Source organism: Barbus barbus (assembly GCF_936440315.1).
Source record: "Barbus barbus genome assembly, chromosome: 8".
NCBI lineage: Eukaryota > Metazoa > Chordata > Actinopteri > Cypriniformes > Cyprinidae > Barbus > Barbus barbus.
The window spans coordinates 13,004,126-13,019,992 of record NC_136736.1 but is presented as its reverse complement, the minus strand read 5'-3'; the positions used below and the strand labels follow the sequence as shown (position 1 = coordinate 13,019,992).

The 15,867-nt window shown below is 35.6% G+C and overlaps 1 protein-coding gene across 10 annotated transcripts in view; it reads left to right on the top strand.

Annotated features, from left to right (window-relative positions):
• Positions 1-15,856, top strand: part of LOC306874133 (GRB2-associated-binding protein 1-like) — a 78,118-nt gene extending 62,262 nt beyond the window's left edge. For 4 of the 10 annotated variants that reach the window (XM_079423928.1, XM_079423924.1, XM_079423925.1 and 1 more), the window contains 7 exons: positions 2,308-2,402; positions 2,510-2,804; positions 4,661-4,744; positions 8,161-8,254; positions 10,640-10,715; positions 11,953-12,081; positions 13,936-15,856. In XM_079423928.1, coding sequence (XP_079280054.1) covers positions 2,308-2,402; positions 2,510-2,804; positions 4,661-4,744; positions 8,161-8,254; positions 10,640-10,715; positions 11,953-12,081; positions 13,936-14,094 — 932 coding nt within the window. In that variant the 3' untranslated portion in view covers positions 14,095-15,856. Of the gene's footprint in view, positions 1-2,307; positions 2,403-2,509; positions 2,805-4,660; positions 4,745-8,160; positions 8,255-8,765; positions 8,920-10,639; positions 10,716-11,952; positions 12,082-13,935 lie in introns of all 10 variants that reach the window. The other 6 variants (XM_079423926.1, XM_079423931.1, XM_079423927.1 and 3 more) reach the window with 5 other exon arrangements.
• Positions 15,857-15,867: the final 11 nt, after the last annotated feature.

Below are 15,867 nucleotides of genomic sequence, written 5' to 3'. Positions count from 1 at the left end.
ACTGAAATTTTATGAAGCTACAAGAAGTTTTTGTGCGCAAAAAAACTATGTCATGCATATATATATATGCATGACACTGCGACTTGATGTCGGTAACAACCAAAGTAATCCGTACATACAAAGAAAACAAAACAAATAAGTTCAGAAATTAAGTCATGTACAATAAAATGGAATGACACCGGGAAAAGTATTGAACACATGAAGAAAGGGAGGTGCAAAAAGGCATGGAAAGCCTAGACACCAGCAGAAATCTATCAGTAATTAGAAAGCAATCCTGGCCCTTGTCAGTGGAAATTAATATTAGCTGGTTCAGTCCCAACACCCACATTACCAGGATGATGAAGATTAAACAAGGGTGGACATTTCAGAAAAACAACGATCCCAAACACAGGAAACTCAATTGGTTTCAGAGAATGAAAATAAAGTTGCTAGAATAGCTCAGCTAATCACCTGACTTGAATCCTATAGAAAATAAGAACTAAAGATCAGAGTTTATAGAAGAGGCCCACGGAACCTTCAAGATTTGAAGACACTGTGGAAGAACGGGCCAAAATCACACCGGAGCAATGCATGCAACTAGTTTCTCCATACAGGAGGCGTATTAAATAAATTTCAGTAGTTCGATACTTTTTCCTTTTCATTCCATTTTATTACACATTACTTCATTTCTTAATTTCTATGTTTTGTTTTATTTGTATGTATAAATTACTAGGGTTGTTACCGACATCTGGTGAAAATTTGATGTCAACACCTTTAGAAATAGATTTACTGGGAAAAATATATGTGTATATTTGTATATATTTTTTTTATTTTTTTTTTATACATATATATATATATTTTTTTTATTTATTTATATTTATTTATTTATATTTATATATATTTTTATATATATTTATTTATTTAGACGTTTTTTTCCAAAGCGACTTACAAATGGTGACAATGGAAGCAATCAAAACCAACAAAAGAGCCCAGCAAACAAAATAACGATTTTATTCAACAATTCTGTTGCTAGGGTGATGCGGAGGAGAAGAATTGTTGAATAGTCATTATTTTCGTTTTTTGCGCACAAAACGTATTCTCGTAGCTTCATAAAATTATGGTTGAACTACTGATGTCACATGGACTATTTTAATGATGTCCTTACTACCTTTCTGGGCCTTGAACATGGTAGTTCCCTTGCTGTCTGTAGAGGTTCAGAAAGCTCTGATTTCATCAAAAATATCTTAATTTGTGTTCTGAAGATGAACAAAGGTCTTACGGGTTTGGAACAATGTGAGGGTGAGTAATTAATGACAGAATTTTCATTTTTGAGTGAACTATCCCTTTAACATTGATGATAAGACGTGTTTTTTAAGCAGTAAATGAGCATATTAAAATGATTTCTGATGGATCTTGTGAGACTAAAGACTATAGTAATGGCTGTTGAAAATTCAGCTTTTTTCAGCTTAAAACAAATTTACCATCCCCAAACTTCTGACCCGTAGTTTAACACATTTTTTTATAAATAATTGAGACATCACTGTGAATTTGGGCAAAAACCTAGCCTTTATTTATTTATTGTCAGATTATATATTTGGTTTTCTTACAGTTTGCCAGAATGCTTGAAATATATGCTAAAAAGCACTAAAATGTAACCCAATTTTACATTTTTTACCATTCATGAGCAGGTACAGTATGACAATGTCAATATTGTGGACATCTTTATTTTGGGACCCTAAATCCTGATTTTATTTACTATTTCTTATGTTCTGTCAAATCATTCTTTCAATATATTCTCAATAAGAGACCATCAAGCTGTTTGTGCTGCAACAATGGGGTCATGTAGTTATGAGTGGGTCCCTCTAGTGTTGTTTGGTGGTATTGTAGTATTGAGATTGTTTATGTACACTCGTTCTTCACACATGCCTCCATAATAATACACAACTATATATATTTATAATAATTTAATGCATTGATACTGCAAGGATGGAATAAATTGTTTTAAAAATGACACAGTAGACTAGTAAAGATGCAGATTACAAAAAAAAATAATAATAATAATAATCTGTTTTAAATAAATGCTGTTCTTTTGAACTTCCTCAAGAAAGTCATGTGACAGAAGTCTGGAGTAATGACTGCTGAAAATTCAGTACTGCTAACACAGGAATAAATTATATTTAAAAAAAAAAAGTAATATTTCACAATATTACTTTTAATATATTTTTAATAAAAATAAATGCAGCCATGTTGAGCAGAAGAGAAGGTGGTTCTGTGACTTTTTTGTTTTGTTTTTTGACTGCATACATTTATTTTGTATTGATTTCACAGATTACGGATCTCAAGACTGCTATGATATACCCCGTCCCTTCCCCCCAGATAAAAGTTGCTCATTTGATTTTAATGAAAGCTTCAACAGCTATTTTGTAAGTTTTCCTAATTAATCAACTTGATCTATTTTAAAACTAGGTCCTGTCTTTCAAGTGTCTTAAGAATCCCTAACAGTTTCTTCCCTGTTCTTGGATGCATGTAGAAGAATAAAGGCATGGTGCCTGTAGGAGGTGAGGAGATGGATGAGAACTATGTTCCCATGAGCGTCCACTCTTCGTCACATCAGCGCTCTGGCAGCCTATCAGAACCCATCCAGGAGCCCAACTATGTGCCCATGACACCAGGCACAGTGGAGTTCTCCTCCCTCGGAAAACAGGTGCCACCTCCAGCCCACATGGGCTTCCGCTCCAGCCCCAAAACCCCACCTCGTAGACCGGTGCACATGCTCGAATGCCAACCGCCGCCCGTAGACCGCAACCTCAAACCTGACCGAAAAGGTGAGCCCTGAGGTTTGTTTCTTTTGTGGTGTGTGTGTGTGTGTGTATAAGAAGGGATTGCGTTAATGTGTATAGTGCAGCTATACACATGCATCACTTGCATCTCTTCAGCATAGCAACTCTCATTACCACCTTTCTTACTAACAGGTGCCGGCCCATGCTTATGAAACATTTCTTCCACCTTTAATTGAGTTCTCAGTCTGCTTTTTGCCATGCGATCATAACATGCATTACAGATCTTTCAACTCGCTTAGCAAACTAGTCTGCACTGCTGTTTCAATGACCTTTGCGTTTTAATCGTTAGCATGTGACCTCACAAATAAAAGAAGCTATTGTCTATCGACTCTGAGCCCTGGGTATGAGGGAGCCTGTCTGCGCCGTTAGCCTGGAGCGGTCACCTCTGTCCCCATTGTGCCTTAGTGAAAGACCTCTTTGATGGCCAGACCTGCGAGGGGAATTTCAATCTGGTCTTAGAGAAAAAGGGGACATGCTGAAAGTTGCTCAAGCAGGCCGAAACAGCAGCAGCCAGCTGGGACAGCACTATTGATCTAAACATTAATGGCAGCAGCTCTCTGTGCTCATCCGAAACCATTGTGTATCTTCAATTACGTGTTACTGTTTCTGAGCGCTGGCTAATGCAAGAGACAGCATGTTACGTGCAGAGGAGATGCACCACTTGACCATAACTGTGAGAACCCCATATAATTTGGTGATTTCAGTGACATCCATAACTAGCAAGCATCAATGCAATTATAGACAAATGTGTGATACTGTTAAATTATACATAATTACAAGCAACTAATTTTAAGTCAATCTCTAACCCTATATGTGCATGTTGTAAATTAGTAGAAATTACTAGTTAGAAATTAGAAATTACTTATTTGTGTAATTTCAGTGTAACAAGAACACAAACAAAATGTAACCCAGAAAAAAGCACTAAAGGTTGTTCTGTAAGATATATATTTTTTTTTTTATAAGTTACAACTGGTGTGACATTTGGGTTTCCACATGATTTTGGCCAAGTAGTGCATGTAGGGTACTGAAATAGGTCTTCTTAAAAAAATAATTTTTCTAAACATGGGCCAAGCACAATACTAACTGTTATCACATCATTCTCAAATGCCCAGTGTTCTTTCTACTGCTCTTCAAACCGCAGCTTATTGTATTTGTTGCGTATTTGCAAGCTTTTTCTGAACATGGTGTGATTCAAATGGCTTTGGTGGCATTTAATAGTCAGTTGTTGTGTACTTTGTGTCCTAGTGTGTTTGTCCTCTCTCTATCCTTTTATTGGCTGTTCTATATTAGTCTAAATATTAGTCTCTGTTCTGCCTGGTTTCTCTCTCTCTTCCTATATCAAACTTTTTACCTGAACAGTGTCTTTCAGTCTTGGAAATCATTGTGATACACTGCTCTTTTTTGCGTTTGGCCGGTTGTTTAATTGTGGCCATCATCTCTGTTGACTTGTGGTATTTTCTTGTAGCTATATGCATACAGCAGGTTTAATTTTTTCTAATATTACAAAGATATTACTGAACCCTTCTGTCTGGCTGAGCCACATGCTGGCGTGTCGTCGGTTGGTGTGAATGCTTTACTCACCCACGTGTGTCTGTTTAACCCTGTGCATGCCCACCTTTGTGGGAAAGCCTTGTTCACTGCATGTCTTAAATGCATGAAGAACTGTTGCCATGGCAGCAGCTCAACACACATTTGTTCGGCGAAAGAGAAGAGGCACGAGTGATGGGGATTGTGAGGTGGCCGGGATTGTGCTAAATTGCATGGGTGTGAAGTTTAGAAGAAGACAAGGCCGATTTCTTTCAAGAGACATGTAACAAAAAAGTTTTCTCTCACCAATTCAGGTCAGAGCCCTAAAATAAACAGAGCAGTCGGTCTTGAGCGAACCGACTCCCAAACCATAGGTGAATTCTCAAGACGGCGTAAGGGTACGTACCTCGACAGAATGCTACTCTCACTGTCTGCCTCCTCAGTTCTGAGGTGTATTTTTGTGAAGGTTTCAACAAGCTCTAATTGTGAATGATACATTGAATACATTAATAGAATAAATCAAATTTCATTAAACACCTTCGCTACATGTTTGATTGACAGCTGTCAAGACCTTTAATAGAAGTGACTTATAAACTGAGATTATGGCTGCTTTGACACAGCAAATGATATGGTTCTAACTAGGGACATTTTTGTACGTTTCTTCTTTTATTTTAAAGGTATATTTCACCCAAAAATGAAAATTCTGTCATTAATTACTCACCCTCATGTCGTACCAAACCCCTAAGACCTTATATCTTAGGGACACAAATTAAGATATTTTTGATGAAATCTGAGAGCTTTCTGACCCTGCAGCAACACAACTGACATGTTCAAGGCCCAGAAAGGTAGTAAGGACATCATTAAAATAGTCCATGGGACATCAGTGGTTCAACCATAATTTTATGAAGCTACGAGAATACTTTTTGTGCACAAATAAAACAAAAATAACGATTCAACAATTCTTCTCTTCCGTATTTTTTTTGCACACAAAAAATATTCTCTCAGCTTCATAAAATTACGATTTGAACCACTGTTCTCACATGGACTATTTTAATGATTTCCATGCTACCTTTCTGGGTCTTGAACATTTCAGTTGTGTTGCTGTCTATGCAGGGTCAGAAAGCTCTCGGATTTCATAAGAAATATCTTAATTGGTGTTCCAAAGATGAACAAAGGTCTTACGGGTTTAGAATGACATGAGGGTGAACTATCCCTTTAGATTTACCTTGCTGTCGTTTTTATTATAAATTTATGAAACTCTAAATCATATATAAATGCATTCAAAATGACTGGTTTTAGTTACTTATTTAGAATTTATTTGGACAGAGTATCAAATATGTATTTTTTATTATAATTTATTGAATTATAATTATTATCAGCAATAACATGAACATATCTATACATCTCTAGTACTCATATTTTAGAGTGCTGTTTGCACATAGTTTGGTTATAATGAAAGTGACAACCGTATTTTATACTCAAATTCACTCCTTTAAATGTTCTGCACTTATAACCACATATATTACTCAGTGTTTGCTTTTTCCAGCATTTACTGGTTAAAGGCATTATTTACACCTTTATAGAAAAGGGGGATTCGTTCTGCATATTCTTTCATACAGAGAGAGTATTCAAGCTACTTTGACAATTCATTGTAAATATGGTTTCCCGACCCAAACACTGACTGTGTGAACGTAGCCTATCATACAAACATTCACTACCTGCAGTGTATGGAGGAACTTGGCTTTCCACTCAGATATGTTTATAATTAAGTTACTGATGCCGTTGCCTATCCATTGCTTTGTCTATAGTGTGCGCAGACTGTGGTCCCTGTGAAGGCAGTTGGATTTATTTCTTAAATGGTTGGTCAGCTGGTTATTAAGCAAGTGAATTTGTGATAGATGAGGTTTTAAAGATCTGGTAGAGTGATGCTTGTGCTTAACTGGTGGAGGGATGCTAACACACTTGATATCGCAGGTACTGTAAAACTAACTGATTAACATTTGACACTCAATCATCAGTGTCTCTACAAACACCTTTCACTGTCAAACTACTCACTGACCCACAAGTAATAAACATTATAAACACACACTTAACCAACACATTTGCATAAGCATTTTTGAGTCATACTGACAAGAGCTGAAAGTGGGCGGCTGAATCGTATTATGACTAACAGTGTGAAGAGCAATCTAGGTGTCTGGATAAAATCTTGGGAGCTTCCTGATGCTGCTTTGTTTAATTGCATCAGGATATACCTGCCATCAGGAAGTCCAAAGATACACTGTTGTTCAAAAGTTTGGGGTCGGGAAGATTTTTTTAATGTTCAAATCACAGAACCACCTCACTTATGCAACACCAAGGCTGCATTTATTTGATCAAAAACACAATAAACACAGTAATTGTGAAATACTAGAACAATTCAAAATAACTGTCTATTTTAGCATATTTTAAAATCCTGAATTTTCAGCAGCCATTACGCCAGGCTTCAGTGTCGCATGATCCTTCAGAAATCATTCCAATATGCTGATTTGGTGCTCAAAAAATAAATAAATAATGATCAGTGCTGAAAACAGTTGTGCTACTTATTAATATCAGGATTCTTTGATCAATTGAAAGTTCAAAAACAGTTGTTTAATACAAACAGTTTAATGCATCTTTGCTAAATAAGTATTAATTTCTTAAAAAAATAAAAATCACTGACACCTAACTGTTAACCAGTAGTGTATCTCCCATCAGGGTGTCCGGATACCAAATATACTAAAAAAAAAAAATAGAGAAATGTGGCACTACATAACTTGCTCACCTACGGATTGTCTGTAGTGATTAGTGAATGGGTGCCATCTGAATGAGAGTCCAAACAGCAGAAAAAAAAAAAACATCACAAGTGGGTTTATCAATCTTTGGACTTCTGACGGCACCCATTCACTGCTGATGAAATGCTAAATGAAATGCTACAAGAGCTGTACAAAGATGGCTGAAAATAAAATAAAAAAATAGACTGAAACATCAAAAATAAAATAAAAAAAATTTGAATGCAATTTTTCTAATAAGTGATCATAATACCATATATTACAATATTATTTAGTAGAAACTCACTTGTGCCAGATTTTGTGCCCAAAAAGTTCAAGTTAGGGCCCTGGAGATGCATATCAGTCTGTGCTTTCTTCCCTCACACACTGGCACCAGCTGGTGTGCGTTTCAGCCAGCTACAGCTACTTCTCAGTTGCCAGATTGAGTGCATCTCAGTTCAGCAGAGTTTTGGGCCAGCTGCAATAACTAAATCAAATACTGCTTATATGTGATAAGAGGAAGAGAGAGGATATGTGTGATTATCACTTTGACCTTCCTTTGGCAGTGGCCTTTCTTTTTAACCTTTCTAGTTTTCTCTCAGGTGTGATTTCAGTTCTCATGACTTGGTCCTGCATTTGATTTAAGTTTGTTCTTAGGGGGGGTGAAGTGAAACATACTTGTTTCCCACTGAAGAAAGGTTACTTATTTACTTCTGACTCCCATTATGTACTAAATAGCAGACATTGTCCTCTACTGGCTAAAAGTAGAGAACCACCATATAAATTACATGCAAATTTGTGTGTATAAATCTTAATAATACTTTTATTTAATAATAACAGTTTATGTAGAAATGTTTTTATGACTAATTTGCACACAAATTTGTTCACACCATTTTATTGTACTTTATTTATCATTTTTTAATATTATTACTTGTCTTGTTGATAATAACCATGTATTAGGCCAAACCTTTGGGTGGTGTGTCATTTGGAACATTTTTCTGCATTAAACTGCTGGGTTTTTTTTGCAGTTAAGCCGGCCCCTTTGGAGATCAAGCCTCTAGCTGAGTGGGAGGAGTATACGGCACCGGTCCGTTCCCCCGTGACCAGGTCCTTCACGAGGGAGTAAGTGTCGAGCATGTTTCCACTCAAACAGATCAGTATTTAAGCATGGTTCTGCATGGCCTCCACACCACAGACTCCACAAGCTAAATAACTAATCATTCATGCATTCTTGTAGTCTTGTCCTAACATCCCATAATAGTAAAATGGTAGTGATGATAGTAAAACGTCACCATAATTTATGTTCATAAGTGATTCGACTGTCATCACTACCTAACACCACATTATAACAAAAGCGGATGGTGATGACAGTGCAATAAAGGCATGAATTGTGTTCTTGAATTATTTATTGAATTAATACAGTGATGTAGGTGCCATGTGGCTCATGTGTCTGGAACGCTGGAAGTGTGTCTGAATCAGTGCCACTGAAGCTCTTTTTGATTGCCAGTGTGTTTTGGGTCCCACATTATCAGCCAAATATGTCCAGCTCAGACCTTGCCTTAATCCAGACAATGAGACTTTGTGTTGCTGTTCTTTTGTGTGTGTGTGTGTGTGTGTGTGTGTGTGTGAGCAGCAGTGTAAATGTTGTCCTGCTGCTCAGCCCCTCTAGGTGTACCGCGGCCCCCAGACCGTCCTCGGGGCATAGCACTGCCTCCAGCAGCGACTCCGACGACTGCGATGAGAATTATGTAACCATGCAACACGCTAATATGTCTACAGATGAACCAGTATGTAAAAAAAAAAACACCACAGCTACTGTTCCACTCAATTATAAATAATTCATGCATTCACAATTGGAATACGTGTATATATGTAAATAAATTTGATTAATTTAGCATTTATAAATTATAGAAGTAATTTATATACCCATACATTAACAACTTGACGTTTGTAGTATTTTTGAAAAAAGTCTCATGCTTATCAAGGCTGCATTTATTTGATACTGTAAAAACAGTAATATTGTGAAATTTTGTTGCAATTTAAAATGAATGCTTATTTGACAGTGACACTTGTTGCTTAAGAAATCATATTAATATGCTGATTCGGTGCTTAAGAAACATTTCTTATTATTATCAATGTTAAAAAAAAGTTTTAATATTTTTGTGGAAACTTTTTTTAATTTTTTTGTTTTGATCATGATTCTATAATGAATAGAAAGTTCACAAAAAATAGTTGTTTTTTTATTATTATTTCATATTTTTTAAAAAAAATTCACTTTAATGCATTCTTGCTAAATAAAAGTATTTATTTAAAAAAAAAAAGTTATACTGATTAAATATGTTAGCCGTGTCCTAACTACATGCAACGCTATATATATATATAAAAAAGGGGACTTTATATATTGGACTTTATGCCCAATATATATATATTGGGCATAAAGTCTAGAGTGAGAATAAAATCGCAGGTTCCCACAAATTTGGTGGTGGTGGTATTTTGTGGTCTGGATAGAAGGACCCCTCGCAGTTTTTCCAACCTTTACTTTTCTTTCTTTTTCCTCCAAGTTTTCTTCTATTTCTGTTGTGTCTTTCTTCCATTTGTTAGATTTGTTTCCTGTCACCTGAAGGGCCTTTATTCTTTGTTGTTCCATGTTTACTTTTCTTTTTTTTTAATGCATACCCTTAGTGAAAAATAAATATGCTAAAATGTATTTGAAATAATATTTTTCATTTTTATACTACAAATACATTTACATTTTTATGTACTTAATAAAAATACCACGCAATTGTACTTTTGGTATACTAAACAAGTATGCTAAATTGGAACAACAAATTTTGTACTTTATGCATTTTAATTGCACGGAAGTAGCGCTGAAGTCCAACTAAAGATATATTAAAGTATATTTGATTGTGCTAAAGTAGAACTAATGCAAATATACTTCAGGTGCACTTTAAATATCTTGCATTTAAAGACCGATATTATTTAAAAATCACACAATCCTCATCAGTAGTGACATTAAACCACATTTTAGGCTTAATATTAAGAAATGTGCATTGTGCACAAGTAATACTCCAAATAAAGTTTAATAAGGATTTTTATATCAGTAAGTATCGAACGATATGTTTGTAAATATGTTAATAGATTTGAACTATATTTAGTATGAAATAAATGTATTTTAAATATATAACTTTTTTACTAGGGTAATATGGAGCTTTTTGTGCATGGCTTGTTTTGTTTGCTAACATGTTAGCATGCAGCAGTAAATCTGTTGATAACACTTTTGTTGCACTGGATTCAACTGCCAATATTTGGAAGAGACATTTCACTACCTCTTCTGTTTTTTTATTTCCAACATTCTATTCCTTGCATTCTTTTGTGGATCCTCTTGTCTGCCTCCTCTGTATTTCGCATTTTTCATTTCTTCTTTCTCAGCGTGCCTTTGCCATTTGTTTCCTGTTTACTCTTTGATTTTTCTACTCTTCCTCTCCTCCCTGTTCCTCCATTCCGTAGAGAAGAGTCCTTCTACTGTACAGTTCCCATCACTCCTGTAAAGAGAGAAGTGTCAGGTCTAGACCACCTGGATGAGGTGAGCAGGGTTATGAAGGTGGATTGAAAAAACTCTGGATGTGTTTTTTCAAGGGATAGTGAATTCTGTCAAAGAACATTCTGTCATCTTTTACTCATCCTACAGAAAATCTAAAAATACTATGAAAGTCAATGGTGACCATTAGCTGTTTCAAAATATCTTCTTTTGTGTTCAGCAGAAGACAGAAATTCATACAGGTTTGGAACAACTGGAGGGTGAGTAAAATATGACAGAATTTGACAGAACTATCCCTTTCACAAAACTTAGATGACCTATGACCTAGGGGGGAAAAACACAATTAGTGTTTTTTTTTATATATAAAATCTTGTTTATAAATAGTGTTTATAAAAATATTGCTGTTTTATAGTAGTTTTGATCAAATATATGCAACCTTGGTGAGCATAAGAGATATCTTGAAATGACCCCAAACTTTCAAACAGTAGTGTATGTGTCATGTGTCTTGGTAAAAAAAAAAAAAAAAACCAGTTTATTTCAACATGATTGGAACCTAAATTACTTGCATATAGTTTTATGAGGGCTTACATTCCATATTTTTCAAAGATGATAATTATAGCTATACATTATTGTATTGTTTTTTTTAATCAATTGTAGGCCTATACACTATGCATTACATTGTAGCGTTGTTCCCCAGACAGTCAATTGATGATTGGATTTGTATTGAGTTACTAAATAATGCAGCATGATATAAGGCTTGATATATTTTAAAAACCTGTATAGAAAACTACAATTATGCAATACATAACTATTAAATGTATGACTCATACCATGAAAATACATGGAAATAGTCTTGCGAATGGAACTTTTAGAGGTTGGATTGACATCTGGAGAGGTTGTATCCTTCAGAACTAATAGAGCATTATTTTGAATTACTTACATTGATCATTAATGAATTATGAAGCTGTCTGATCAATATGAAAGAGTTTAGAAAGGCCTATTTCTGCTTATTTTGCAGACATGATAATGTGTACACAACTCATTACCGATTTAATCATTCGAATGAGTGTTGGGTGAACGACCGCATGTCAGTGATAGATAGATAGGTAGATTAGATTTAGTATTTTAAAAATTCCGACTCTTCACTTACATCATCTAGTATCATTGTAGTAGATTAATATATCAGTAGCATAAATCTTTTAATAACTAATTCTGACTACAACATTGACTATTATCTCTATGCAACCTTTTTTTGTAATTTATTTATTTTTTAATATCTCAGAACATGAAGCTAGCAGCACCAATGAATGCTGATGGAGGTGGCAGTCCCATGGTGAAGACCAAAGGAGACAAGCAGGTGGAGTACCTGGACCTCGACTTGGACCCTGGGAAATCGACTCCTCCTCGGAAGGTAAGATATGAATAATAATTAAGCAGAATTGGACAAATTGTAAAATAAAATATTATGGATGGATGTGTTTAGGTGAGGTTTTTTTATCATCAGGAGTCAGACAAGCGTAACAATGGAGGCATAATACATGTTGACCCCAGTGCTCTTATCTTCAGGCTCTATGATTATACACCTCTTATAGCCTTTTTGCCGTTAATTAGAAGGATTGCAATGTACTTTTCTCTCAGCTTGATGGAATATAGTCATTCTCTGGCCTCTCTTATTAACAGTGCATTTTGCCTGTACATCAGTTGAAGATTATTATTTTTCCCATCATTGTCTGCAGACAAGTATGGAAGCATGTTGCCATCACTGAATAAAAATAAAAAAAGTAATTGGGACTTTTTTCAGAATTGCTTGATACAAACTAACTTATAAAGTCCAGTTCTGAGGGGGGAGGGGGAGGGGGGGGGGGCGATATTTTCTCAGAATTGCAAGTTTACATCTCACAATTCAGACTTGATAACTTGTAGTAGCATGTTATCAAGTCAGAATTGCAAGATAAAAAACTCGCAATTGTGACTATTTTCTCAGAATTCTGAGTTCATATCTTGCAATTCTGTCTTTATAACTCACAATTGTGAGCTTATATCCCACAATTCTGACTTTCTAACGTGCAATTGTGAGTCTATCTCACAATTCTGGGATAAAAAGTCGCAATTAACTTTTTAATTTTCTATTCAGTGGCGGAAACAGGCTTCCATAGACAAGAGACTGTAGCTAATGGCAGCTGTTTCAATTCCTGGTCAGCCGTTTCTGAAATACTGGTACTTTACTTCTGTTGGCAAAATAATGTCACATTAATATTCACATTCAATTAAAACAATGTCATGTAAAGTACAAGTATTGGTAGGTAAACTAGGGATACACTGATTCCAAAATTCTGTCTGATAGCCATAAGCCAATTTGTATAATACTGATGAAGTAAAATTTTATTTGAAAAATAAATTTAATGCAAAAATATTATGCCTATGTCAGATTAAAACACTAATAACTGAAAGTAGAAGCGCCGCAGGTGCATAAGATCTGTTGAATCCATCTTACACTGTCGTCGGATAAACTCTTGACGGTGTTCTGACGATTTGTGCTACCCTGTCAGATTTTGCTACCTCCCATTAAAACAGATGGCAGCAGAATTCATTGCCATTGCGACTAGAGTTCACAGCTGAGCGCGGGCGGGCATTTCACTTGCTGGATGCGTCAGCATCACATTTGCATAGTCTGTACTACTTGAATTCCTGATTGGTTGACAGCAAATTTCAAATATTAAATGAAACGATAAAATAACGTTATTAACCAGTTAACGGCCATTTAAAATTTTCAATTCTGTTCGGAACTATAAAATTTTATTTTGTTTCTGTTTCCGGTTCTGTTCCAGTCAAAATTTTGTTTGTTTTTGTTCCTTTAACCGATTCAGAGCCCTAGCTACAAATGAATTTAGGAATCACAACATTTTCTAAATATTAAATTTAACGGTGTTATTAAATTATTAGTATTTTTTAAAGATTAGCTTTATGTGAGAATTGCATAATAGCAAAGGGTAAAAATAGGGTAATTTTGCATGTACAATTAAATATCTATTATTATCCGATAACCGATATTGTACCGATACATTGTGCATCCCTAAAGGAAAATTTATTCATCTTGTAAAATAATTATTTAATATACAGAATTTTAAAAAGTCTGTTTTATATACTATTAATACTGTAGAAAAGTGTTGTAGTTTTTTTTTAGTATCAACTTTTTACCCAAATATCAGTACTTGTGGCATCTATCTCTCCTGTTTTGACTGTCTCTCATATCTTGACCTTGCAGAAGAAGAGTAATGGAACTGGTATTTCAGCATCAGACGAGCGGGTAGACTATGTGGTGGTGGATCAGCAGCGAACGCAAGCACTGAAGAGCACACGTGAGGCCTGGAGTGACGGACGGCAGTCGACGGAGCAAGATCCCCCCAACAAAGGGACCAAATGACACCCATCTCTTTCCTCTTTTCTGCACGGACATGACTCACGGGAGGCCGAGGAATGGAGGACACTGCACATGCTCTGAACCTCCTATCTGGCCTCCACGTTTGATTTTAGATACAGCTGTGTGACAGTGCCTAGGTTACAGCTCCCAGATCAGCTAGTTTACACTGCTTCCTGCTAGACGACAGCACCCGCGCAGGGGAGAGCTGATCCGAGGGATCCTCATGTATAAGCTGACAGATTCCAAGTAGGATGGACCACACTCTGCACAGGGGCTGAAGGACGCGGCGAGCCTTTTCGGCTGAAAGCCCAGTGAAAAATACGCTAACAGCAGCATTATTCATACTATATGGATACACACTGCCCCCAACTCATCAACTCATCAAGACAGATTTTTGGATATTGTTTTTCCCACATTGTGGTGTTAAAGCACATTATTCCATGGGTTAGGGGAGCATCGGGTCTGGTGAATTTGTCTGTCCTCAAGGTTTTTTATTTTAATTTTTTTTAAACAATTGTTCCATGTTCACAAAACTGCCAAGGTGAGTGCTTAGGATGCGTTTTAGAAGCCTAAAACGTTTTTTTTTTTGTGTGTGTGTGTGTCTGTATAGTTCCATGATAATCTGAAACTTTTACTCATCTAAGTTTCTTTTTTTTCTATTTGTTTTATTCTTGTGGGCCTCAGTTGTAATTCAGTAGTGCAATCAAAAGGTTTTGAGTTGCTTGAGCCGCAAATCTACTAAGGTGAGTTAGTTTGTTTGAAAATGATTATCGTTTGCATTTACATTTGCATTTAAGACAGCAGGCAGACTGTATAAAGTGTTATGTACATGAATAAAAGTGTCCTTTATTTGTATCTAATATCTAGTATGTTAAGGCTAAGGTGTAGATTCTGCAGGATAGAAGTCTACACGGTCTGAGATGGTATCAGACACTATGAAATGTTATTGGTGGAATCAGGAACTGTGATAGTTTTTAACAGAGAAGAGATTTCTCTTTTTTTTTTTTGTGTTTTATGTGTTTGGTTTTATTCTCTCTCTTAATTTCCTTCAAAGCAAGGTATCAATTTACAAAAGCGCTGAGGTCAGGTACTCACTGAAAGGTTTAACAGATTTCATTTATTTTATTTTATTTTGCAGCTATAGATGATGTCTTTAGTGTTGCAGATCGTATGTTCTCATAGAAACCTTTTGAAATTGCTTACGATGCAAGATATTATTACGAAGCATGAGATGCCTTCATGGAGGGGAGGAAAAGCCGGTCAAGTAGTTTCAGGAATTTTATTATGTTTCTTCATTCTCTGTGTGACTGGTCTATCAATGCATTTTATTGTCACTTCGATAATTTATTTCAGATGGAGTTCCGCAGCTCTTGGAGACTAATTGCCTTACCATTGCAACTTTTTTTGAATGTTGTAAATATGATCCGGTCAGTGATTTTTAGCTCATGTTAGAATACATCAGCATACTTTACTGTGTGTGTAAAATAAAATAGCTCTACTAACTACCATTCTTAAGTCAAGAAGACACTGTTGATGTGTTACAACACCATTGGTGGCTTCTGCTGTATATATCGATACAGGCTTCTCAAGCATGTCTTTTGATTCCAAGCTGTGCCTATATTGTTTCCCTTCTACTCAAATCTTTTTTTCTTGGAGTCTTCAGGCCCTGATGCTTTATATCTTTTTTAATGAATCTGAAAGAAATGTACATTTTAAAATAAACTCAATAAAAATACTTCAGGAGATTACTGCTGGCATTGCAACTAATGGAATTTG